The sequence below is a fragment of the Zootoca vivipara genome, chromosome 1, assembly GCF_965207765.1.
Source record: "Zootoca vivipara chromosome 1, rZooViv2.hap1.1, whole genome shotgun sequence".
NCBI lineage: Eukaryota > Metazoa > Chordata > Lepidosauria > Squamata > Lacertidae > Zootoca > Zootoca vivipara.
Window position 1 is genome coordinate 49,953,338 of NC_142582.1, and position 26,375 is coordinate 49,979,712.

Consider the following 26,375-nt stretch of genomic DNA (forward strand, 5'->3'; position numbering starts at 1 on the left):
ACAGGGAAGGAAATGTTGGTTTAAAGCCAGCTTGGATTTTTCCCACTGTGAGGGGCCATAGAAAATATTTTGGACCACCACCTCTACTGAAATTGTGAATTCATTCATAGGTGTATACACCACCTTTATCTAAAGCCTAAACACAGCAGGTGGTGCTGTGGGTTAAACCACAGAGCCTAGGGCTTGCCGATCAGAAAGTTGTCCCAGCTCCTGCCCACCTAGCAGTACGAAAGCATGTCAAGTGCAAGTAGATAACTAGGTACTGCTCCAGTGGGAAGGTAAACTCCGTTTCCGTGTGCTGCTCTGGTTCACCAGAAGTGGCTTAGTCATGCTGGCCACATGACCCAAAAGGTGTCTGCGGACAAACGCCAGCTCCCTCGGCCTATAGAGCGAGATGAGCGTGCAACCCCAGAGTCGCCACGACTGGACCTAACGGTCAGGGGTCCCTTTACCTTTAAATACAGTTGGTCTAAAGCAGGCACCCCCAAACTGCAGCCCTCCAGATGTTTTGGCCTACAACTCCCATGATCCCTAGCTAACAGGGCCAGTGGTCAGGGATGATGGGAATTGTAGTCCAAAACATCTGGAGGGCTGAAGTTTGGGGATGCCTGGTCTAAAGGGATTGACGTTTTAGGGAGAAAAGCATTTAAGTGGACCTATAAAACTTTAACATGCTGGTGGCAATTGGGTTTTTCAACCATGTGTACAGTTTATGTTGGAAGTTTTGGGATGAAATTCAGCTGTGCACTGGAGGTTGATGTGTCTGCAATGGGAAAGATTAGATAGTGAGAGGTATTTACAAGTTTCCTAAATGCTTTTTAAGGAACAAACCTGCTAGACTGATGCACTGAGGGTTGCTGATCTCATTTCAGTCCCTCCCCCATCTTGTCTCTAAAAGCTTCTGAAGATAACTTGCACACAGATGGTGAAATTACTCTGCTGAAATAGATATTTGCATTCTTACAAAAGTAAGAAGAGGGAGGATAAATAAAATATCCTACCTATCTAAAACCATCCAATACATAGAACACTGATAATAAATTATGCTAAGTATTAAAGTGTTCCCATTACCATCACCCGATATGAATATGCCAATAAGGTTAAAATAAGAAGCAATATGAGTGAAACATGAAACACATTGATATAAAATTAAACTTCCACTTTTGAATAACAGCACCATATTTAACTCCCAATAAATAGGAGCTTAAAAGGAATATTACATGAAATGTAGTGTGTTCAACTGTCCTTCATTGCTCTTCCAAAAGATTCCACACATCCTTCACATAATGACTAGAAACTTAGAAAAGGAAGGGAAAGGATATCAAAAGAAAGCTGAATTGTTTGGGGCTTCCTGCAAAATCTGATATACAAAACAGGTGAGGACACCTATAGGTCATCCTGCAACTGACTCCAGGATTTCAGATGGGGAATAGGTGGGGAAAAGGCAAGGCTTTGAAGAAGGCAAAAATGACTGTTCACGGCCTAATATAACAATGACCTCAGTGTATTTACAATATTATTACCCCAAACTGGGCGGAGAGTCTCGGGACTAATGATTGCTGGCAACCACAATTAAAATCTTTATTTTATATACTCTTTGATGCTCTCTATAAATGTAAGACAAATGATAGAAGTCCTTTCAGCAAACAGGATAGAATGTGATTGTGCGAAACTGAAAAATTAGAAAGAAAGTAACCCCTGCCCTTGTTAAAACTGCAAACAGATTGAATCAATAGTAATAGTTATGAAATACTGTAAAGCAATGCACTGGAATTCACCACCAATTTATTGTATTGTATCTTGCTTACTCGGAAGTAAGTCCCATTGTGTCCAATGAGAACAGGACATTGCTGCTTCAGTGGCAACTATATGGGGGCAGCGGCAATATGAACTTAGGGGGGTGATCATATACTGTAATTAATATTCCAATTATAATGGAATCTCATTGGGTATCATGGACAAATTTAATTCTTAATATTAATATTAATTCATTGTAATGTGATTGGGGTTCTGTGGCCGTCATGTGTTGTAAATTTAACATTTCAATATAAAATGCATGTGCTGTGAAGAATGCTTCTTTCCGTTCTGAGCTCTAGGAAGGGTACAAGTCCAACGGAGTAATACAGCACATAAATAGTTTTATTTAATATCAGGCACCCGAAGGACTCTGGGCGCGGAATAGCTATCTATCAATCATCTTGGCAAATAGAAGACACATTTTAGTTTTATAGTATGAAATGCATTTGAATTGACATCTCTTCTCCCAGAAGTGGGGAAAAGGATCAACTTTCCTTTTTTCTGCTGGGACTTCAGAACTGGGCTAGCGGGCTGTGACCCCGCACAAAAGCAGCCGACTCCTTCCTGCTTCCTCCGGTGTTCGCATCCGCAGAGAGTCAAGACCGTAGGGGAGCCGGTTGCTTCACCTTGGGGGTGTCACGGAGTGTTTTCTAGAGGCAATGGAGAACACGAGTTTGTTATCTACTTTTTCCTAATCTGCCACCAAATTAAGCAAAATACGTAAAAAGCTTTGCTCTATGGTTGTGGAACCAGTTTAAATTAGCATAGCTGCCAAGTCATCCCTTTTTTTAAGGGATTTCCCCTTATGCTGAATAGGCTTCCTCGCGAGAAAAGGGAAAACTTGGCAGCTATGAATTAGTAGGTATTTTTTGGGGTGGGTGAGGCAAACAGAGCTCTTCATCAGAAGGAACAGGGCCGGGTTTAGGCTATAGGTATGCGCAGAATTAGGGCCCCGTGCGACTGAGATTATTGTGTCTTTCTCTTATAAAGGAACATTTGCTTTAGTACAGACCTCCCCAGGGGTACAAGGGCGCCCCTCGGTTTAGTTCTAGCAACCGGACAACAGTTCTTGAGTATAATACTGTGGCCACATGTCAAAAAATTAGCCTCTGTCCTGAAAAGGCTTTGCAGAACGGGGGGGGGGGTACTGTAGCTTTGCAAATATAAGCCCACAAGTTACTAGTCCTCAGCATGTATTGTGGAGAAGGATTGCCCCCTATTTCCCAGCTGAACAGCTGAAAAACCAGTGTGATCTCCATGTTACCCTATGAAAGGACCCGCTATGGTTCTCAAGACCGTATCCTCTGGAAGCAGCCACCGCTATTTCTGTAAGGGTTCTGCAGTAAATGCACTGGGTGTGAGCGCTCCCTCCTAAAGAAGCCTACACTTTTATTCAGGCTACTTCAGAACAGCCTTCCAAAGCGTGTCATTCATTACTTGGGCAGCAGCTCCTGATCCGCAGCGGTATGGACAAAAGGGCCGCGAGCCAATAGACAGGTGGGGAGGAGATTTCAAACAATTGCCTCGCGTGTCAGGCGAGATCGGAGGCGGGAGGGAAAGGAGGAGCGACCGAGGAGAAGAAGTGGCTCCAGAGGAGGGGGCGAGCAGGTGCGTGTAAAGGAGCGGAAGCCTTTCCAAGCCGCCGACCGCGCGCGAGAAGAAGGGAGCCTGGAGTCTGCCTGGCCGCTGAGAGGAGAAGATCTCGCCCTTGCGACGGCGTGCCGAAGGGGCTCGCCACTTCCCCCCAAAGGCTCCTGGGGAGCGGGGGCCATGATGCAGAAGGCCATGGAGAAATCTCAAAGCTTCCGCATAGACGCCCTCTTGGCTGAGGAGCTCCCGCGACCCGCGCAGAGCGTTTCCCCCGAAAGCTCGACGGGGAGCCCGGGCTCCTGCGTACGGAACGAGACGCCTTCGCCGTGCGCGCCTTCCATGGTGGCCCCGTTGCCTCCCGCCGCCTTTATCCCCAAGCCCGGCTTGTTGAACTTTCCCCCTCCGGGACTGGGCGGCCTGCCCGCCATGTACCCGCCCCCTCTCTACCCGATCTCGGCTCTGGCCGGCCAGCACCCTGCTTTCGCTTACAGCGCCGCCTTCTCCCACCTGCCTCAGCCGGGTCCAGAGCACTTCAAGGCGTCCGCTGTCGCCGGGGCCGTCCCGCTGGAGCACTGGATTCGCGCGGGGATCATGGCCCCCCGCTTTCCCGACTTCCACGGTGAGTAAGACCCCACCTCCGGAGCCTCCGGTAGCCGGGAGGACTCCATGCGCCCAAGGCGCAAGGCTCTCCAGGGCCGCTGGTGGGGTCCAATAAGCTTTGCCTGGGGAAAGAATCACATTCCGGTGTATAGCGCGATCTTCCTTAACTGCGCGTTTCCTCTTTATCCATTTCTTCTTCTGGAGGGGTCAGTTTCTGCTTCTCGGTTGGGCGGGTAGTAGGAGCGCGTGGAAAAGAGCATGGCATCTTGCGAAGACGTTATTTAAAAGCGAAAGAGGCTAGAAACGACACACACATCCATCAAAACAAAAACTGTAGGTAAAGATTGCACGGTGTGCAATGGCAATCCCTGTCATTGTGGCTAGTAATCACTGTCATAAAATGTGGTTCTAGTAGCTGGGTTACCAGGTGGTTAAAAGGATACGACATAGGCGACAGGCAGGTCCGTCCTCGGCTCCTAGTCACGATGGCTGCGTGCTTCTGAATGACACTTTCTGGAAAGCGACTGTCTTCTCAGAAGAGTCTGGTGAAGTGTCGTGGGCACTTAGGGTTCTGAACGGCGGGACTTTGATCTGATCCTACAGGACTCCACAAATGAATTAAGTCCATCACAGCATCCCCACCTGCCCTCACACGCTTCTTATCAAAACCGAGCTCCAGCCTCTACCATTTGAGGCATGAATTGCCCACAGTCGTGGAATCTGTTTATAGTTTAGGCTAGCTTAGGGGGGGGGGTGTAAGCTGGTTTTTCATGTAGTTTATCAAAATTATTCATCGCACCTGTGGCGTGCACGCCTGGAGTACTTGTACCCTGGATTTGTTATTGAACCCATAGTGCTCTCCCAATAACGTCCTGATAAGAACGGAATATTTATATCAACCTTTGGGGTGTCTTTTTTTCCTGACCAATTTTACCTAGGGAAAAGACTGGTATTTGTGCCCCCCCCGCCCCCATAAAACGTTATTAACTAATACTGTATTTAGAAACGTTTAACATCCTCCTTCATCGCAACCTAGTCTAAATGACACATGTTAGTTCTTCCTAGCTTTAAAAAATGGTTATGGGGGGGGACATTTGGAGGCACCTTTTAATGGTAAGAGCAATTCGACATTGGAGCTTTTCCTTCGTGAAGTCTTCGAGCTGGGGGCTTCCGCCATCTGTTGGAGGTGCTCTAACTCTAGGTTCCTGTTTTGAGCTAGCAATTAGACTAGGTGACCCTCCCCCCCAAAAAAAGCCCCCATCAGCGTGACGTTCAGCCTGCTTTTATGTGTTCCTGTTGCTCAAAACCAAACCATATTGTATTCAGTGAGGTTGATTCCTAAGTAAGCCTTCGCAGATTTAATGCTTAGCTTTTTTCTACAATATCCGTCCCACAACTTCTACATCCCAGTAAAGCAGAAGTGCCTAAGACATGAAAGTGATTTAAACTGTGGTTCCATGAATCTTGCTTTGGAGACAAGTGAAGGAAAAATGGGATTTGCAGTCAAGACAAAAGGGAATAACAGTACACTCCTCCTGCACATCCCTACTCGAAAGTAAACCTCATTAAATTCAACGAGGCTTCTTCCCCGGGGAATGTGTATAGGATTGCAGCCTAAGGCCGGAATTCCGGTCTCTCAAAAAGGGAGCATTGTGTCAGATTTTAGAAAGGGCGGATTAATGGCAGTCTTCAGAGGCTGTTAAAGATTAACGTGGAACCTCATGGTGAAGACAGGGTAAGCAAACTTACAAATAAAATTAAATAATAAATTGGGAGGGGAACTCAGGTGTACTTAGAGTAGCTGTTGACATTACTTTAAAATACTATTAAAAACTTAAAAACAAAGCAAACCACCTCATTAGAAACAACGCGCTCACGCAGAGTCATTTGTTTCTGACACTTCTACAAATAGAAAAATAAGAATTTGAAGGAGAAGGCTAGGGTAAAATCTCTCCCCCCCCCCCCGACATCAAGCTTGATATGGGAAGGGAACAGCTTATCCTGAGAAGCATTCAGTCGTACCTGTCGGATTGGGTAGTTGGAAGTGGTACAGTCCAGAGGCAAGTTTGGTCATAACCATCCTATCTGCTGCTTGAGAGAACTAGGCATATATTTCCGGCGACGTTACTGAGCCTGCCCCCAAGTACGTGTGTGTGTGTGTGTCGTTCAGGGACAGTGTTTAATTATGTGAGCCCTCGCTCTGTCTAATGTGGTAGTGCCCAGAGGAAGATTTACCAACCGCCTCTATTGTTGTGATAACTAGGTCTGACTGTTCTTGAATGAAAATAGCCAGCTGTCTTAAAGTGGTTAGTTGGAGAGGACGGAAAGTTCGTTGCCTTCCGTAAGGGCCTTCTCTGGTCCTCAGCGCATTTTGCGATGCAGTCCTAGACGTGTGGCAAGCCCTACTGAAGTGGCAAGCCCTACTGAATTCAATAGTGCTTTCCCCCCCCCCCCTGTAATATTTTGATCCTAAAGACTACAGTTCGGCAACTGGAAGTCGAACACCCCGCTTTTGGTATTTATTGCTGCCGATGGATTGAATGTGCTTAAATCGCTTCAGACACCGCTTCGAATGCAGACAGTCTCTGACTTTGGGAGTGCTTCATACCCGAGCACCTTTTTGCCTAGGAGACAGAGAGGGGAGCTATGAAGGAGTCTGGAATTGACTAGAAGACTCCAGGCTTCCCCGCGGCAGGATTCACCTGTTCAGAGGCATTAGGCAACTGCGATTGTGATATTTTATTGCACCCAAACTCGGCTCTAAGGCATAGTGACGGGGTGGGGGCAGAACTGAGCCAACCACCTCTGGAGCCCTGCTGTCCTGCCGGCAAGTTTTCCCACATCAATCACTCGACCCCAGGCAGGGGAAGTTGTAAAAGGTTTTGAACTTTAATCCGCCCAAGGTCTCCGGGTACTTAAGCTGGAGCTGGCGGAGGGCTGGTGCAGTTAATTTGTTACCAACGGGGGAGAAAAAAGAATGTCTCTGTCTTGTCAACTGGAAGCAGGCGACGCAAACAAGCGAACAAAGAAAGCGGCAGCTTTTGCGTGTGTGTTATTTTGCGCTATTTCGTCAACTTTAGGCTCTTTCTCGGAATGCAGTTTACAAGTGTACGAGATGGGGGTGGGGAATAGCCATTACCACCCATCTAAACAAGTTTGTGTGAAAGAGAGGTGGGGCTAAGAAGAGACACTCAGTATTCCTTTTCGGAGATTTTTAAGATGCCGATTGCAAAGCTGTCCAGCTTCAATCTGACCACTGGCTTTTCTTTAAAAACCTAGGAGATTTTATAAGGCTTCCTAACTGGCTGAGAGGCCAAGTGTTCCATCATTCACATTTCAGAAAGTCTGCTATACGAAAAAAATAGAATCCTCGCAGTTCCAAAAAAATTAAGTTGCCCATCAGTAAAGAAGGGGGGGGGGAGGTGTTGTCAATAGCCAAATGAGAAAGCAATGGGGATTTCGTTTGAAGAAAAGCAGCAGCAGCGACTAAACACCTTGATAAACGATTCAGTGTTTAAACGAGGTTTATCAACTGAAAAGTATTCCTTATTAATTGTGCAGTGGATTAATAAAACATCTTGACAGGTCCATAATTAATACATTGGTCGATATTAACGTTACACTGTTTCACTTTCAACGGCAGTATTTTAATTGCATTTAATAGGGCAGTGCATTTATTTATATTATTTTCACATTGCGAATGGTTTAAAATTCTGTGCTCGATCTCAACATAGAAAAAACCCATGCCCCTCAAACTTGTCTTCAGAGAGTAAGATAAATATGCCCCAAATAGCAGTCTTCTATTCCTTAAAATTGGAGATCAATTGATCCAGTACTGTATCTCAATAAACCACTTTGATTTCCTGTTTCTCACCCTCTCCACCCCCCCTCTCATTCCTTTACATTTTCAATTATTATTTTCTAGAGTATTTTTATGGTGTCCTTTAAAACACACATATGAATGGAGTATTCTTGTAGCAGGACAAGAGGGAAAGGTTGCCGTCAGTTGTCAGATGACAGGGTTTATGGATGCAAGGAATGAGCGCGTGCCCCCTGAGCGCCCCAATGGAGCTGGGATGCCGAGAGGAAGCCGGTGGTGCTGGTGGTTCTGCTCTCAGTTCTAATTCTTTGTGTTTGTAGCTCGCTATATCCCTTGCCACGGACAGCAGACAGAAAGTAACATTAACTGTGCAATCCGATATGCGTTTACCTAAAATGTATGTCTCCTCGAGTGCAACGAGGATTACTTCCAGGTAGAGAGGTCGAGGGTCGCCGTCGCCCCATCAGACTGAAATCCTGTGCACGCTCCTCTGAGATTAAGCTCCACTGAAACACAGGGGGACTTACTTCTAACTCTGTATAAGAGAACCTGGCCACTAAACCTGCAGCTCAGATCTTTAATCTCTCAGAGGTCACTAGCCCTTGGTCGCCTCGATTGTGGGAGCTGATCGGGACGGGGATGTGGTGGTGGTGATTGTCCTGCCTTCATGGTCTCTGGATCCCTAGGTTAGCAGGGTGGTCTCTGGATCCCAAGGGTCTACCAGCTCTTACGTATTCGCAACGATTTAAATCACAGAGATGGTCCTGAGTTTACAAAACCAGGCCCATCACTCGGTTGGCGACACGGGTGTCTACGTGGCAACCGGCAGGAGCATTGGCGTCGCCCCAAACTCTTTTTTTTCTTTTTTCCCTTTTTAAATTATTGTTTATTTAATTTTTTCCACATACAAGCCATATAAATCATATATAAATCATATAAAGCACATAAATCATATATATACAACATATAAAAATAATGATAACAAAAATGGAAAAGCACCCAAAAAAAGAAAAGAAAAGAGAAAAAACAGGGGGAAAAACTCAGTGGTTTCCGCTTGAGGCAACTCACACGTTCAGCTGTGACAGCGAGCGAAGTACCTGCCGTGCACGTGTGAATGGGCCCTTTGCGGGATGAAAAAGTGAACGGCTTCTTGTCCCTTTTTCGGGGATTACTTTTATCTGTTTGGACATTTGAGTAGCGTCCCGGATCTCGCGCATGCCCCTGTGGACTATTTGGTCATGCAAGATAACCAAAGATAACCAAAGATAATGGCCAGGGCTCATCGGCCGATCTGTTCCCACTCTTTTCAAGCGGGAACCTGACGGGTGGTGGTGGTGGAGGGTCCCAGAGCTAGAGACCTGGAAGAAGAGGAAGAGGTGGCGGCGTAGTTCCGCAGCTGGCACTTCCGATCAGAGGAAATTGTTCCCGGAGCAAATACCTTGTCCTGTTTCCACTCCAGCGCGCAAGCACAAGCCTTGTTTCACGCCTTGTTCGCCGGTCAGCGACGCGAGCCAAGTGTCTGTGGCTTATTGCATTAAAGGAAGAAGACCCAGGCAGAAGACTGGTTAGGTAGCCAACCAGCCAGCCAGCTTCAGGGGCGAACGAATCGCCGAGATCTGGCAATGGCGCAGTTAGGCAGTCTTCGAATCTAGAGTCGCCTTGCCAACAACCTGTAGCCTTCACCTCTGGTCATCCTTGCGCATATCTCCGCGCTTGCGAGTCTCGTTCGCAAGCGCAGAGATAACTCAGGGAAAGAGAAGAAAGAGCTTTGACAGGGAGATCTAGCGATGTGATTGCCATGCACGTGTGAATGGGCCATTTGACAACTCGGTCACGTAATGGACAACCACAACTTTCCGGGATGATCGCTCGGTCAACTAAAAGTCAGGGGAATTAGTGGACCGCGGCGCCCTCACCGGTTATCTTCTGCCTCAGAGATGGTCAAAGTCTCAGTTTTGGCCCGGTTCTTACTGCCCCCGATGATGTAGCTATGGAATTGGGAGATGTTCCTCATCACCTGGAAACAAACAGGAAGACATTCCGACTCTTTGCCCTTTGAATGTCTATGGTAATATCCTACTAATTCATACTCGGAGTACACCTAGCGAAATCAACGGATATTAGGTTAGGTACTTAGAACTACCGTTGGGTATTACCCGCGGAAAGGAGACTCCATTTATTCTGCACTTTGGAGGCATATACACGCAAGTCACTATTTTAAAGCTGCACTTAGGGAGCAAGGTGCGCGTGTGTGAAAACGCCATCAGTGTGAGCAGTAAAGGCAGTCCTACACAGGCATCCCTAAGGTCCTCCTGAACTCTATGAGATTTGCCGCTTAGGAAGGCCACCCTGTACACGTTTGCTCAGAGGTAAGTCCCACACTTAATCTGTGATCTGTCTGTCTCAAGAGCTGTACGACATCGGGGAAAAGATTGGAGGGCAGGCATCACCCTGCCCCAGTACTGTATACTTAAAATCTACCATCAATGAAGGAGAGCCCACAACCTTCTAAAGGAGACCGTTCTACTGTCAAACAACTCTTACTGTCAGAAAGTTCTTCCTGATATTTAGTCAGACTCTGAACACTCCAAGGACATTTTAAGTCCCTCTGAACTCAATATGCCTTTCTTTCTTTCTTTCTTTCTTTCTTTCTTTCTTTCTTGTTTCTTGACCTTTTGTTCATCCGTGTAGGGTCATCATACCGCAGCTCCAGCAGATGTGCGCCATTAAAAAAAAGTCTCATTTATATTTTACTTAAATGAACAACAAATACAAAAAAGCAATATCCAGCAGCGTAACTGAGCTACGCACCTTTCAGCTGCAGATCCACGTGTGCGACGATTCCCCCTTTCCCCCAGCTAGGCTTACCCTGTTCCCCCTATTTTAAGACGTTATCATAAAATAAGCCATAGCAGGATTTTTAAGCTTTCAATGAATATAAGCCATACCCTGAAAATAAGACATAGTGATAGGCGCAGCAGCAATGTCGGCCGCGGCAGGAGGAGGAAAAAAATAAGACAGCCCCTGAAAATAAGCCATAGTGTTGTTGTTGTTTTGACGAAAAATAAATATAAGACGGTGTCTTATTTTCGGAGAAACACTGGTAGCTCTGTCTCTGCCGCTGTGCTGGCTCTAATCCAAACGGTGTCTCTTCCTCAAACACGAAGGGAAAACAAACAAACAAACAAAAAATTCCTTCCAGTAGCACCTTAGAGTCCAACTAAGGTGCTACTGGAAGGAATTTTTTTTTTGTTTCAACTACGTCAGACCAACATGGCTACCTACCTGTAACTAGTACGAAGGGAAAAAAGAGAAAAGAAAATGTGGGTGGTTTTGAAGAGGCTGTGCATTTATGTCCCTGCATTAGGGGCTTCCGTACATTAAGGTTGAATGCACCCATCAATCGCTTCCTTGATTTAATATGTTCAATAATTGTGATTTTAAATAGAGAAGTTTATTCCCATCCTAAACTGCGTCATCTGCGTAGCTACGGGCATCCCTTGTCAACAATCGACCTTGGGAGGCTGGCAAATCAGTTAGTTGATAGATTCCTGCCGCCGCCGCCCCGGCCAAAATCTGCGTATTGATTATTTCATTATAAACGACGCCGCCGGTGCGGTTTTAAATCGGCTCTGGGTCGCTTGTGTTGCTGAATGGTCTACCGGGCGACCTTGTCATTCGGATTTGTTTGCCTGGACCTAGCGTCAATGAATTGTTATCCAAGGCTTTTCAGTGCAATTCCCGACCTCCCCCTCCATATCCCCTGAAATCCTATTTGGGGGACGAACGAAAGGAGGCGAAGCAGGTTTGTCTCAAGAGCGCCAAATCAACGTCAGTTGTGCAACCTGGACTTCCCAGCCTGTGGCTGCGTGCACGCGAGACCTTTAAAGCACATTCGAAGCGCATTTCTCTCTCTTGGAAGTGAACCCTGGTTCGGTTGAATCAATGGGACTTACTCTCCAGTAAATGTGCATCGGATGGATCGCGTTGTTCCTCAGGAGAGGAGGCTTTCTTGGCTAAGAAAATGACTCCGTCAAGGCCCCCCTTGGGCAGATTCTTGAAGCGTAGCTCCCTCCCTCCTCACCCGCACAAAGAGGCAGAGGACGAAGCGCAGGAGGTTTGTCCTCAAGGCGCTCCGCTGTGGCTGAAAACGCAGTTTTCAGAAGTGTTTGACGGGCAAGGAGAAGGGGGTGGGGACGACGACGATAAGATGTCCGTAAACTGTGAGCATATCATCACACTGCTGTTGTCTTTGAAGTGCCCAAAGGAGAAGATAAAGGAGTATGAACATCGTGTGCAAATTCATAGCGCAATCTCATGTAGCGGTTCTAACATCTCTATTTCTGTCTGTCTGTCTCTCTCCCCCCCCCAAGTTTTCGTGTTGGATTGATATACCGGTAGTTATGTATGTGTTAGGGAAAACATATGTATGTATGTATTTCTGTATTTTGTTCAGCCTCTTAGGCAGCTAGCAGCAGGGAAAACTGTGGGCATGCATAGGTCTCTCCTGAAAATATGCACCCGAAATTTCCAGTTTCAAAGCAAACAAGACCCAGATCTGCATCTAAGGAATGCGCCACCCCCAACTCGGATACATTCCGTGGAGAGAGTAGCAGAGAAGCCCGATTTCCTCCTATGAATTTGTTGTTGTTTAGTTGTTTAGTCGTGTCCGACTCGTCGTGACCCCATGGACCAAAGCACACCAGGCACTCCTGTCTTCCACTGCCTCCCGCAGCTTGGTCAAACTCATGTTGGTAGCTTCGAGAACACTGTCCAACCATCCCATCCTCTGTCGTCCCCTTCCCCTTGTGCAATGTACCCTCCATCTTTCCCAACATCAGGATCTTTTCCAGGGAGTCCTCTCTTCTCATGAGGTGGCCAAAGTATTGGAGCCTCAGCTTCAGGATTTGTCCTTCCAGTGAGCACTCAGGACTGATTTCCTTAAGAATGGATACCTAGGTTTGATCTTCTTGCGGGACTATCAAGAATCTCCTCCAGCACCATAATTCAAAAGCATCAATTATTCAGCAATCAGCCTTCTTTATGGTCCAGCTCTCACTTCTGTCATCAAGTCCTCGCCCCTATTTTGATATTGCAAGATAACCAAATTCAGGGAATATGAATGTTTTATTGCCCAGTTCCATTCCACCGCAACATATCTGCTGGGCTCTTTGACTCCGATAATGCCACATGCCTCCCCAGATTACCCTCTCTAGGCCACCCATTTGATAACTGGGGGATGCTCTCTTCCAGCCCTTGGAAGGTGAACGTTTCATCAATAAAACAAACCGGGGAAATAAAAACGAAACAGCAAATGCGCAAAACCATGAAACAGCGATGGCATCCCAGGCATCCCGAGCTCCTCTTTTCCACAGGTACAGAGCAGCCTCCAGAAGATCGCACGTTCCAGCTGGCATATTTGGCATCTTGGTGGCACACCCAGTCAGGCCATTCAGCCATTATTAAGCCAAGGTGTGTCCTGCCCTGCACGGCTACTGTAAAACTTGCTGATAGCCAACAAACAAAGGTGCTTCGGAAAAACGTACACTTTAAACATGTTGTTGTTTAAATTTGCATACCTGCCTACATGTGTAGATCTCAGGGAGGTTCACAACATAAAATTACAACTCACCAGGAGAATTTGTAGCAAGTTACTAATATCAATTGCCCCCCCTTAAAGCCTTTGTTTATGCTCGTTCTTGCTGTGTTTAAATACTTTTGGTTTGTACATCTGAAAAATAAAAGAGAAACAAAGCTGCCTAGAGATGATTGAGATGATTATTAAAATAGAAGATGTGTAGTGGGGTGGAGTTTAATATTTTAATAACAACAAACTCCAATAAAAATAGCATATTGCAAGCAGGTGTGTTTTTGTTGTTTTTTTAATATGGAGGGGTTTCTCTTTCCTTCCACAGACAAAGGGCTATTAGAAAGTCTATGTATTAACAGTTTGCGTTTGCAGACGAACTCCTAGGAAGCCTCAGGTGCAGATTTGCTACATTTCCAGCACCTGATTTAATGGGTGGTGGCAAATAAAAAAGGGAAAAAGCAGGAGAATATTTTGATCTTAGTAGTAATTCACATTTGTTTGAACAGAACACAGGAGCATCTTTTACATCCTGGCGCCATGTGAAAAGATGTGACTTGCTGTGGCATTTTTGTTAACCTCTCCCCGCCTCCCGCCCCATATCTGAGGCTGAAAATCTAAATAGCACCCTAACCCCATGGTATAAAAAAATAAAATTAAAAAATATCTGAAAGTTCATTCTGAAGTGCCTCTTAATGAGTTCAGTAATACTTATTCTCTAGTAAGTGTATTCAGGATCACAGCCTAAGTCACAGATATGAGAAAACTGACCTGTGAAACGGGACATTCTAGTGAATTTTGAATACTCATGAATATTCGTTTCCACTTTATCTGAGGCACATTTGTTTTTGTTTTTTCCTTATGCTTGATAGTGCTCCTTTCAAACTGCCTTGTAAGGGTCTGTTCAAATTGCCTTAATGTTTCTGTGCTGCTCTCCAACATGAAAAATGAATAAAGAGAAAGAAAGCTGGACAGTTCTCCAGTCTGCAGAACACCTAGGAAGTGTATTTAATTTCATACGAATGCTCAAAATATGAACAAGAGGAAATAAAACATGACATCTTGGTGAAACATGACTTCTCACCGCTGCCACCCACTTACACACCCACACACCCCTTCCTGGAAATCATCTGCACTTATCTGCATCCATGGAAGACACCCCCTGCCCTCATTTGTATCTGCACATCTAGATTGTTGGCATATTTTATTTTTTTCAGACAACAGTTGCCCTTGTAGGTTCTCACTCTGACTTGTGATTCCACCTTCCCTTTGCATTGTGACATTCAAATAGGCATCTTCAAATGCAAACATGTTTTTCTGCATTTTGTTTCAGCTCAGATTTGTACATAATGTACAAACGCTTCAGTCCAAGTTAATTAAGATGCGAGTTATACTGCAAACAATGGGTTTCAATGGACCTACAACTTGACTCCTAGGGTGAGGTTTGTCTAAGCCCACTGAAAGAAATGGTTTTTGCAAGATCATATATAGGGCTGGCTGTTAATCATGACTAACTTTAGCCAGATTAGGGTCGTCACCCTTAAATTAGCTACAATATCTATATTTTGCCAATTGATTGATCTGAAAACTGAAATGTTGTACTCTGTTGAAATACTTTATTTTAATACTGAAATGCCTTGGAATTTACAGACAGCTCCTGCTAACCACCTAGGAGTTTGCTGCAGGAATTCAATCAGGAGGCAATCTTACTCATGTTCCCATAACTTAATTTCAGCATCTTCTTGGCATATACAGGAGCAGCAAGGAGCCCCATGACACAGATCCTTAGGAGCAAAGATTCAAAAGTACAAAGCAATCCAAAGGCGGATGCCAAATTAAATGCCTTGCTGGATACTGCCATGCATACATACCTTCATGGTTATGATCAGGCAGGTTAGCTTATTTTACATGGAGGCATTCATTTAACTCAGCTTCTGCAAATTAAGCATCACCTCATTGACAGCTGGGGCTTGGAGATATGTTAGAGCAGGCATAGGCAACCTTGTGTTTCCAGATGTTTTGCAACTACAACTCCCATGATCCCTGACCACTGGCCCTGTTAGCTAGGGCAGTGTTTCTCAACCTTTTTTGGGCCATGGCACACTTGTTCCGTGAAAAAAATCACGCGGCACACCACCATTAAAAAAGTTAAAAAATTTAACTCTGTGCTGCCCTATATTGACTATAATTATGACTGTAAGTCTTAGAAACACTTGCCAATTGCTGTGTTGGTTGCAATCTCCTGTAATAAGGCTTCACAAGCCACTGATTTCTCTGCCAGCACGTGCTCCTCACCGAAGAGGCCGCTCACTCCCTGACAGAGTGACAGTTTGGGTGCTGGCTGGACAAAAGAGGCTCTTTGCACGTATGGAGTCCCTGTGCAATTTTTATGCATTACAAAATGCATCGTTTCATTTCCACGTGGCTCCGCTCCTCCCGTTGAACCCGGCTGGGCCGTCCCGAGGTTGCAGTGCATGTTGGGATACTGGGGGTTCTGCTGCTTTTTCCTCTCTGGGGGGTCTGGGCTGAGGTTGCGGCTGCAGAGATGGTGAGTAGGGGAGGGGGAGCGCTCGGCGGCTTTCGATTGGGTGCGGAAGACCATAGACAACCAAGTCAAAGGGACGCTCGAGGAGGAACCATAGAGATAAAAGAGAGAGCGGAGAGTGGTGGTGGTGCGGGCGGGGCAGGCAGGCGGGTTATGACAGGAATCGCCGCCATCTTGTGAAGGGCGCGCTCAAACGCAGCCATGCTGAGAAGGTTCTCCGCACATAGGTACGGTAGTTCTGCAAATCGCCCTTCTCGTCGCCGCACGTCGCAGCACACCAGCCAGTGTCTCGCGGCACAGTAGTGTGCCGCGGAACAGCGGTTGAGAAACGCTGAGCTAGGGATCATGGGAGTTGTAGTTCCAAAACATCTAGAGAGCCAAGGTTGCCTATGCCTGTGTTAGAGTATGGGGAAGGGCTATAGCTCAGCAGCAGAGAAACAGCTTTGCATGCAGAAGATTCCCGGTTCAATTCCCAGTATCTCCAGGTAGGATTGGGAATACCGTATACCCTGTTTGAAACTCTGGCAAGCCATTGCCAGTTACTGTGGACTTGGCTTGATGGACCACTGGTCCCATGCAGTATCAGGCAGCTTCCTATGTTGCTGTGACAGGGATAGCCAATGTGGTGGCCCTCCAAATGTTTTGGACTACAAATTCCACATACCCAGCCAGCATCACCGATGGTCAAGGATGATGGGATTTGTAGTCCATGGGAGGGCAGCACATTGTCTTTTCCTGCACTACGGGGAGCCTTTTTAGGGGTGTGAGAGTTTCCCTCTCGGTACCCACCTCTTTCATTTCCAATGTGTGCCCATGATCAAAGCAACTTGCATGTTTGTATAGAATTCCCGCAATGTTTTCCTGGCATTCTTACCTGTCTGTCCTCGCCCACTTCCACCACTGAAAGTCTGTTCTCTATTTAGTGAAGGGCAGTAAAAGCTAATTCTGCTGGAAGCCCATAAAGTTGATAATTAGGGGCATCAGCAGCACCCTTCCTGTTCTGCCTGTGTGGGGCAAATGCTCTCCCTCAAAGCTTCTTTTGTTCAGTTTTTCCCCTCCTTCCTCTATTCAGCAGGCTGCTCTGATAAAGGTTCATTAGTCAGATAGGCGCTCTAAGGCCTCTGTGGAGTCAGGCTGCCTTTATCACCACCTTAGGACAGCTGGAGGTAATTAAATACACCTTAGGCTAATAAAGGAGGTTTAATTTCACCAACGGAATTGATTGTGATTGTTAAAATGAGCACTGATAACATATCAAGCAGGTTAATATCAGTAAGGCAATAAAATCATTACTTGAAGGGAAGGCAGTGTGGGCTCCATGCATCTAGCTTATGTCTCCTCACAGCGTCTGCTGGGCCTCGTATACGGCACCAAATGCCACAGCTGGTTAGGGAATACTACCACAGGTGTTATTTCCTTATTGGATCTATGTATGTTTCCAGTGGAATTAATTAGAGGAGTGGTAGAATCATAGAATTGGAAGAGACCACAAGGGCCATCCAGTCCAACCCCTTTGCCAAGCAGGAAACACCATCAAAGCATTCCTGACAGATGGCTGTCAAGCCTCTGCTTAAAAGACCTCCAAAGAAGGAGACTCCACCACACTCCTTGGCAGCAAATTCCAGCTCTTACTGAACAGCTGCCGAACAGCTCTTACTGTCAGGAAGTTCTTCCTAATGTTTAGGTGGAATCTTCTTTCTTGTAGTTTGAATCCATTGCTCCGTGCCCGCTTCTCTGGAGCAGCAGAAAACAGCCTTTCTGGTATCTAGGAACGAGTCAAAATAAGATCTATTTATTTTCTTTTCAGAGACTTCTATTCCCTGCAAAAAAGCACCAGTCTTTCGGTGATTTTTGGAGGGCTGTCTTTGACCAGGGATGAAAGTCTTTGCCTAGAGTGAGGGCAATGATTTCTGTTCTCACTCTGAACTGGCTTTGCTATGACATAAAGTAGCCAAATTGGATTAGTAACATGAAGGTTATCAAGATGATTGACACTCTGACCAGAACACCACACTGGATCTCACTTCTTTGGGCAGAAAGGAGTGTCTTGTTCTACAGAAGAAAGGTGCTCCCATAAGCACCTTTAAGCAAAGCTCCCCCGCACCCCCCAGTGAGGAGAGCATTGTCTGCCACTGGGCAAGGGAAGGAGTGTGATGCTCTGGTGCTTGGTGTGCAGTTGCACCCTGAGGCTGGTGTGAAGAATGGAGCTGAGGGACTATTTAAGACTTTCCGCCCTCACTCTTCATTTTTGGTTCCCACCCAGTCCACTGGCTGTTTTGTGGCTGAGTAGGAATTTTTTACTTGTTCATACAATGGTCCATGAGTAGGAGTTTTTTTAAACCTGCTCCATAAACATACTGCTTAGTTTGTTACTGTTGGCAATGATTTTTTAAAAAGTGTATTGTGTTCCCTTCTTTCTCTAGCTAAGGATACAGCCCAGACCTCCACCTCCTTTTCCTTTTCTTTCCTCTTCCTTCTTCTTCCATAATAACAATCTGATTTATTACCCATCCAGCAATTTTAAAATATAATATTAAACCAGTTTAAAAACAAATTGCACTTACTATACAGCTGCCCCCTGTAACATCCTTCTGGGTCAAGTTTATTCTTCCTGACTCTTTCTTTCCCTTTCAGTTGCCCCACAGTCTGGCCTGATGGGCAAGTGCCGCCGACCTCGAACAGCATTTACCAGCCAGCAACTCCTTGAACTTGAGAACCAGTTCAAGATCAACAAGTACTTATCAAGGCCCAAGCGCTTTGAGGTGGCCACGTCTCTGATGCTAACTGAAACGCAGGTACGGCCTTCACAACAGTCAAGGGAACTCTCCTCTTCCCCCAGTACAGTAGTACCTTGGGTTACAGATGCTTCAGGTTACAGACGCTTCAGGTTACAGACTCCGCTAACCCAGAAATAGTACCTCGGGTTAAGAACTTTGCTTCAGGATGAGAACAGAAATTGTGCGGCAGCAGCAGGTGGCCTCATTAGCTTAAATGGTACCTCAGGTTAAGAACAGTTTCAGGTTAAGAACGGACCTCCAGAATGAATTAAGTTCTTAACCCAAGGTACCACTGTACTTTCCCATACAGATCTTTGCACCAATCACCACACAGGAATGAAATCTACAAAAGGACTTATTTAGTATATATCATGCAATAAATATAGACCAAACCTCTGGGCTCTATAAACAATGTCAACTGTGAGCACACTAGGTTTATTGATGTATTTAGGTGTATATCACACACATTTTGTACTACTTAGTGCATAAACACTGGAAGGGCAAGGCCTGTAGCTTTACAAATTTCCAGATGAAAACTGCAGGAAATCTTGTGGCGAACGGCGATGGGCTATACAAATGTACAGAAAGGAAGTAGCTCCTGTGCAGTGTAGCAAAAAATAGGTAGCTTGTTATCAAAAAAAGGAGGTGATCAGTCATAGGTTATGGCATGGGAGTAAATCTGGTTCAGGTGAAGGTATGGTTCCACGTATGGAGAACAGTAGAAGGCACAGTGACACAGACAATGGGAATATCTAGAGCAGCCTTCATCACCTTGATGCTCTCCAGATGTTTTTGGGCTGCAACCCCATCATCCCTGACCACTGACCATGCTGGCTGGAGCTGATGGAAGTTGCAGTCCAAAACATCTGGAGGGCAACCAGGTTGAGAAAAAGGCTGATCTGGGGCCTTAAGGTTAGGACAGAAGGATGGAAATGCCAGAGTGTTGGAAGAAATCTCCTCCCAACAGAGTGCCTGTCACTGTCTGTCTGTCCATCTCACACAGGTGAAAATCTGGTTTCAGAACCGCAGGATGAAGTGGAAACGCAGCCGGAAGGCCAAAGAGCAGGTGTCACAAGCTGATGCTGAGAAACAGAGGGGCGTGAGCAAGGCCTCCGAGAAACTGCTGTCCGGAGAAGGGCGAGGGCAGGAGGAGGAAGAGGAGAGTGGGGGTGATGAATGCAGCAGCCACAGTGCTGGCACACAGTTCATGCGCCACAGTGCTGACACCTTCAGCTACAGCCCAGGTTCCTCATGCTCAGAGGAGGAAGAGGAGGTTCGAAGCCCTACTCACAGGGAGATGAACTTGTTGATATGAGTGGACCATAAGCCCAACAAGCAGGGCAGGGGGGGGGGGCGATCCAGCAACCAACTCTAGATCACTGAAAAAGGATTGGTGCCCTCCTTTTGCTCATAGACTAAAAAGACTCTGCCTGGGCTGGTGCCCTGGTGAAACTGTGCCACTTAACTTATGTGTGTTTGGAATATATTTATCTTGTAATTGTTCTATTAGTGTATTTGCAGCAGGGAGGGAAAGCACGCGCCTTGGGATTTTCCTCACCATGGTATAAAGGCATTTACTTCAGCATACTAGCAAGCTGCGATTTGCTTTGCTGTGGTTTCAAGGCATTTTTCTCCCCATCCATGTATTCTGACAAAGCCCTTCATGACAGAACCTTTCCACCCTGCAATTTAATTGCTTCAGCCCTCGCTAATGAGGAAGAGAGGGGGCTCTAGATATTGTCTCCACAATGTTGGCTGGTGAGGAAAGGAGGAAATCCCAGCCTCCTGGGTAGAATAGAATCCCTTTCATTGGAGAAAGAAGAAAGAAGAACATATGTAGTTGGAGGTACTGAAAAACTGGTCCAGAACCTGATGCATTCACAAATAGTTGAAATGGATGGTTTGGGGGAGGTACTTAGGAGCCATTCGCAACATGCTGAGGTTAGAGATACTGCATGGAAGATGGATTGCAATAGTAACCCAGGTAGTAGGAATTATAAGCCCCTTTTATGGCCATTAGGGGGTTACAAACAGATGTTCTGATGCTCATATGATGATGCCAGGAAGATAAGCATGCATAAGATCAGGCTGCAAGTAGGAAGCAGATTAGGTTACTTAATTCACTTACTTTCCATGTGTGTGGTCTTCCAGGGAATGAGTTATCAGTATCAACTCTACAGGTATTGCTGTGCTTTCACTAAGATATTGTATTGCTTATGCCAGGAGTAGCCAGCACGATGCTCTCCAGATGCTCTTGGTCTACAACTCTAAGTGGTCCTAAGCAGCAGGGCCAGTCATCAGGAATGATGGAAGTTGTGGGGAATGTTCAGGGTGGCAGGAGAAGATATATTGTTTATTAATATCCTTCCTAACTTGCACTAGCAAGTTCCTTTACTTAGCAGAGTGCATTCCCCTTTACACAGCAGAAAACTACCGGTAGTTGCAAACTCAATCTGCAATTCAATCTGGCTTGTCCAGATTGAAATGTGTTCTAATATTTTCCTGGTAAGACCCCTTGAATCCCTCCTAAAAGAAGAAAGACACCACAGTCTTTTTCATAAGCAATAAAAAGAAAGTTTGCTCACGATCAGGCAGAGCACAGTGTGATCCCTGAAGGCAGGCTTAAGGCTTAAAGTTACAAGCATATACAAACAGGTTTACCCCATATGTGGGTTGACCTAATGACTGCAGTTAGCAGTATGGGAAGTCTGCAGGATGAAAGGAAGTTGGAAGAGAGAGAGGCAGGCAGGCAGCATGCCTTGTCCTTTTACCAGGTCTGGAAAGCTCACACCCACCCACTAGTCACATGCAAGGAATGTCCTCCAGGTCGGGAGGAACAGGAAGTTTCAACTGGCTGGACCAAACATCCCCTTGCACGTCCACTCTAGGAAAACAAGGAATGTTGTACTTGACTGCTCTCAGTGGATTACATCCCACAGAAGTTGTGGTCCAACAACATCTCAAAGGCACTTTGTTGGCTACACCTGCTCTACAAAGTAAGAGTACACATGTAATACTGTATGGACAGGACAAAGTATGTCTGCACTGCAAGGCCCCATGCCCTCACATAAAAGGTGGGGAACTCAATGGATGCATGTAGAAATCTGACATAGAGGAAGGAACAGCTGTGGGCAAACAATGTCCCCTCCCCCATAGCAATATTCATAATTCAGTCATATTTTCTCCACATCTAATGTTGATTAGTTCCTCACAATGATATTTAAAATATAAGTGCAAAAATAAAAGAGGCTGGGTGTTCTTACATATCTTGATCACTCTGAGACACTGCCCCTCAAGAAAGAGCCAGTGGGGAGACTTGAAACTGTTTTACTTTGGGCAAATCAAAATTAAGTGTGTGTGTGTGTGTTTGTACACACATCCATTCTGATATCACATGCAAGTCAAATATTATTTTTGCTCTGTACCTCCTTTTCTGACGAGGTACTGTGTGTGGTCCAGAAGCCTTCAGAATAACAAAGGATGGTTCAGTAAGAGATGTAATTGTTACCTGTGTCATGCTGTTGAGCCACAAACCTCAGAAACCTCAATGTTCATTAGTCATCCAACCACAAACATTCATCAGCTGGTACTTCACCTGTTCCACAAATAAAGACTTCCTTCTCCACCAGCATCCTGCTAAACACTTGGCAACATGTATCACCAGGAGTCAACTGTTCAATTACCCATCTAGCATGGGCTTCATGCAATCTTTATTCCCAGATTTCCAGAGTTCTGTATTCACAGAGTTTCTGAGCTCCCAGTTGTAGCATCCAATTGGACCTGATCCCAGCTGAACGCAGGGTTTAAAGCCGGCATCAATCAGCTGATCAGTGGTGACTTCAGGGTCCGCTGGATTGACTGTGCTTCAGAACATCGGTAGCTGCAATGTGTAGCTAGTTCAAGTGGGCCTTAAAGTCATCATCAAGACTTGAAGCTTCACTTGAATTGGCTTGTATCCTGCTGGAAACTCAGCGCAGCTTGAGTTCAAACCTGAGGTTGGTGGGGAAGAGGTTGGTGTCTCCGCTGCTAATGGGGCTGGGATTCTTGAAAAGGTTGGTGGACAGGGTGGGCTTCCAGCCAATACAGCAAGGCACATCTTAAGGGCCAAAGTACACATGACCTGCAGGGATGCAATCAACATTTTTTTTGCATTCCCCGCCCCCTCCAATATAGATACCAGGCAAAGGAGATCAGACCAGCATCAGAACTGCAGGACATCAGGAGGGAGTATTAAATCATTTTCTCCTGTGCCAATGGGAGCCTTCCCTCCCAAAGGAAATAGCTGCTGAATGTCACAAAATTAATACCACAGTTTGGCCCTGAGGTCTTGAGCACAGACCACTATGGCTGGAGGAATCTTGAGGTGTACATTGAGGAGGATTGATGCCTCCTTTCAGAAACACTGCAGAAATTGGAGTTCTTGGTGAAGTCCAGGAATAAACAGTAAATTGCAAGAACTCGGGCCAGGAGGAAGATGAATTTCAAGTGAATCTTCAAAAGGTTTTATTTTATGTAATGAAGAATTCAAATAGGAATCAATTCCAGTATAATAGGCAAATAAAAATAAATTCCAGTGAAAAAATCCCAGGAAGAACATTGCTGACGAAGAATTGTCGAAACAGGGCCTTGTCCTGGGATTTTTTTCACTGGAATTTATTTTTATTTGCCTATCATACTGGAATTTATTCCTATTTGAATTCTTCATTACATAAACAAAACCTTTTGAAGATTCACTTGAAATTCATCTTCCTCCTGGCCCGAGTTCTTGCAATTTACTGTTCCTTTCAGAAACACTGCAAAAATGCAGCTTATGGAGCTTGAGTGAGGAGATTTCCAAAGAGTTAAAGTGATCTCAACAAGCTGGAGACCTAAGCACTGAAGCATTCAAAATAAGAACACAAGAGGAGCCCGCTGGATCAGGCCAATGGCTCATCTGGTCCAGCATCCTGTTCTCACAGTGGCCACCCAGATGCCTGTGGGAAAACAACAAGCAGGATTAGAGCACAAGAGGACTCTACCTTCCTGTGGTATAGAGTATACCACAGCATGGAATACAAATTGCTACTGCTTCTAAGATGAGGCGTTTTGTTTCAGTTAAAAGCCACGTCTCTCCTTCAGTAATATGTAGCACAACTTGCATTGTGTCCTCACACTATTTTGTTGAACATTACATTTGCCAACAGCAGCAGCTAATGACATTGGTTTGGTAAGTGAGCAGTGTAATGACATCAGAACCTGGGATATACTGTACTACATCTTAGGAGAGGGGAAGAACTTCCCTAACTATTGCCTTCAGCAGGCTTCCCCAAACTTTGGCCCTCCAGATGTTTTGGACTACAATTCCCTTCTTCCCTGACCACTGGTCCTGTTAGCTAGGGATCATGGGAGTTGTAGGCCAAAACATCTGGAGGGCCGCAGTTTGGGGATGCCTGGCCTTGAGCTTCCTAGGAAGGCCTGCCTCAAAGGTACAGTAGTGCCATAAAATGAACTAGTTAGTACAGCTCCTTACAAACAGATAAGAGGCACAGAGCAACAGTGACACACAGCGGCTGAAGTGAAGAAATGCAGCCCTGATCATTTTACACCAGGCTTCCTCAACCTCGGCCCGTCAGATGTTTTGAGACTACAATTCCCATCATCCCTCACCACTGGTCCTGCTAGCTAGGGGTCATGGGAGTTGGAGGCCAAAAACATCTGGAGGGCCAAGGTTGAGGAAGCCTGTTTCACACCAAAGGGCTATTCTGAATGATCCATTTATTGAGCTTTCATCTGGATTTGCTTTCTTCCGAAAAAGCTTGCATGGAGGGTAGACTATATCTGGTCTTTATCAAGCATTCATGCTGATCTGTTTGCAGGGTGGTTATATGCAGGGATGCCAAGAGAATTTTCTTGCTGCATTCCCCTGCAATTTATTGAGAAGAACTGCTGCTAATGTTGATCTATTAATGAGGGGGCAGTTTTACGTTAGGTTCAAATTCCTGGCTTCCCTGAAGTGATCTTCTTACTTTCAGGATGCCACTGCCACCACTTTTCATGCAGATGAGATTCTTCCAATTACACCTAATGTCTTGCCCCTGTCATCCAGGCATGGATATTCGAGATAGATAGAAATAATAAGGAACATGGTCCTTCAGCATCCTGCATTCAGGTAAGCTTTGTGTTCCCCCAACTGGCATAACTGAGATTCCACTTGTCCTCTTCTGCAAACCCTGTGTCTCTATAACTGTGCTTAAAACAGCCAGATAGCAAATAATGGCTCTGTCAGGCACATGAGCACCCATGAATTCTGACAGAAGAGCCAAGCCCTATCACATCCTTAGAACTGACCTCATCATCTGACACCAGAGCTTCAAAGTAGCAAAGGTCACAGGTTAAGTGGAAGCACATGGAGAAGGTGGCACGAGGCAGAGAAAAAGATGGAAGAAGTGTGCGGTATCAGGATGTCACATGCTGAAACATTCCCCCTGATGGGCCATGACAGGTTTAATTTCCAGAGTACACCCATTAAAGTGATGGATGGTGGCATTCAGCTCATGCAGAGTTTGTTTGTGGCTCCCTGCCGCTGTGCAAAGCATGTTATTTAGTGGCTCTTATTTATGAGATTGTTTCTGCTGCATCTGGGCACCTGTCCAGTTTGGGGGGAAGGGTGGTATTGAGGAGAGAGGGGAAAGGGTTGATTTATGGTCATTTAGCTGCATGACTCAGAATGTAAACAGACATACCCCATTAAAGACACATTTTTACCCTTCTCCATGTATCTCAGAACCAATGCAGTTTTACAACACCAAGGGCACTGGCAAGGATGTTTGTAGATCCCATGGATCTCTCTCAAGGATGGGGAACTTGGGAATCTGGACACTGTTGCCTGTGCATTTGCCATCAGAACAAAACCTCTTTTCAAGAATAGATCTGGGATATGTTCTACCATACAGTACTACTGTTCCCAAGAGCACCTTTGGGAGAGAAGATGCTGGATACTATACTGAACAGTCCACCTGTTGCCTCCAGATGGCATAAGGACATCTTGAGTAGGGTGAGCAGCTATTTGCTTTTAAGCCTATTGAACTTTTGTCCCAATGAGAGATACCAAAAGACGAGAAAAAATTGCATACATAAACAATTTTATGTATGGCTGCCAGAATGCTTTTTGCGCAGGGATGGAAAGAAGATACAGTACTGTCCCAACTAAGGAAGAATGGCAGGCAAAGTTAGTGGACTATACAGAAATGGCAAAACTTACAGGAAGAATAAAGAGTAAAGAAGAGAGAACTTTTTAATATAGACCGAGGAACAATTAAACACATTAGCAGGATTAATTTTAAACGAAGCAGTTAAAAGGTTAATTTTTAAGAAATTCAGAGAGTAACAAAGTTAAAGGTGTTAAAGGGGAGATGCAGTTTTGAAAATTCTTTTATAAGAAACCAGGGAAGGGGGGAAGGGGAGTCAAAATAAATATGTATGTATCTATCTTTTTAATGTATGATTATTGTTGTTAAACTGAAAAATAAAATTTAAAAAAGGACTTTGGTCCCAATGTAGTTTTTGTCAGGTGAACAAAAGCTGATAATATTTTTATCACCCAGCTTTGCAGCAAACATCTAGAATTGATCAATGAATGACTAAGATCACAGCTGCCACATTTTTGGGGGGTGAATCTTA

The 26,375-nt window shown here is 45.4% G+C and overlaps 1 protein-coding gene across 2 annotated transcripts; it reads left to right on the forward strand.

Moving 5' to 3' along the window:
* Window positions 1-2,183: 2,183 nt before the first annotated feature.
* LOC118090911 (uncharacterized) lies at window positions 2,184-26,365 on the forward strand. 2 transcript variants are annotated; one of them, XM_035127277.3, is made up of 3 exons: window positions 2,184-4,006; window positions 18,574-18,734; window positions 19,738-26,365. In XM_035127277.3, exons 1-3 carry the CDS (start codon window positions 3,568-3,570, stop codon window positions 20,029-20,031), a joined length of 894 nt encoding a protein of 297 aa, XP_034983168.1. In that variant the 5' UTR covers window positions 2,184-3,567; the 3' UTR covers window positions 20,032-26,365. The 2 variants fall into 2 exon arrangements, with proteins under 2 accessions (XP_034983168.1, XP_034983159.1); XM_035127268.3 differs by having other exon boundaries at window positions 2,189-4,006; window positions 19,720-26,362.
* The last annotated feature ends 10 nt before the right edge of the window (window positions 26,366-26,375 follow it).

Coding starts and splice junctions, on each gene's coding strand:
- LOC118090911 (XM_035127268.3), top strand. CDS start 3,568: ATGATGCAGAAGGCCATGGAGAAATCTCAAAGCTTCCGCATAGACGCC. Junction 4,007..18,573: donor CCGCTTTCCCGACTTCCACG/GTGAGTAAGACC, acceptor TTTCCCTTTCAG/TTGCCCCACAGTCTGGCCTG. Junction 18,735..19,719: donor TGATGCTAACTGAAACGCAG/GTACGGCCTTCA, acceptor CATCTCACACAG/GTGAAAATCTGGTTTCAGAA.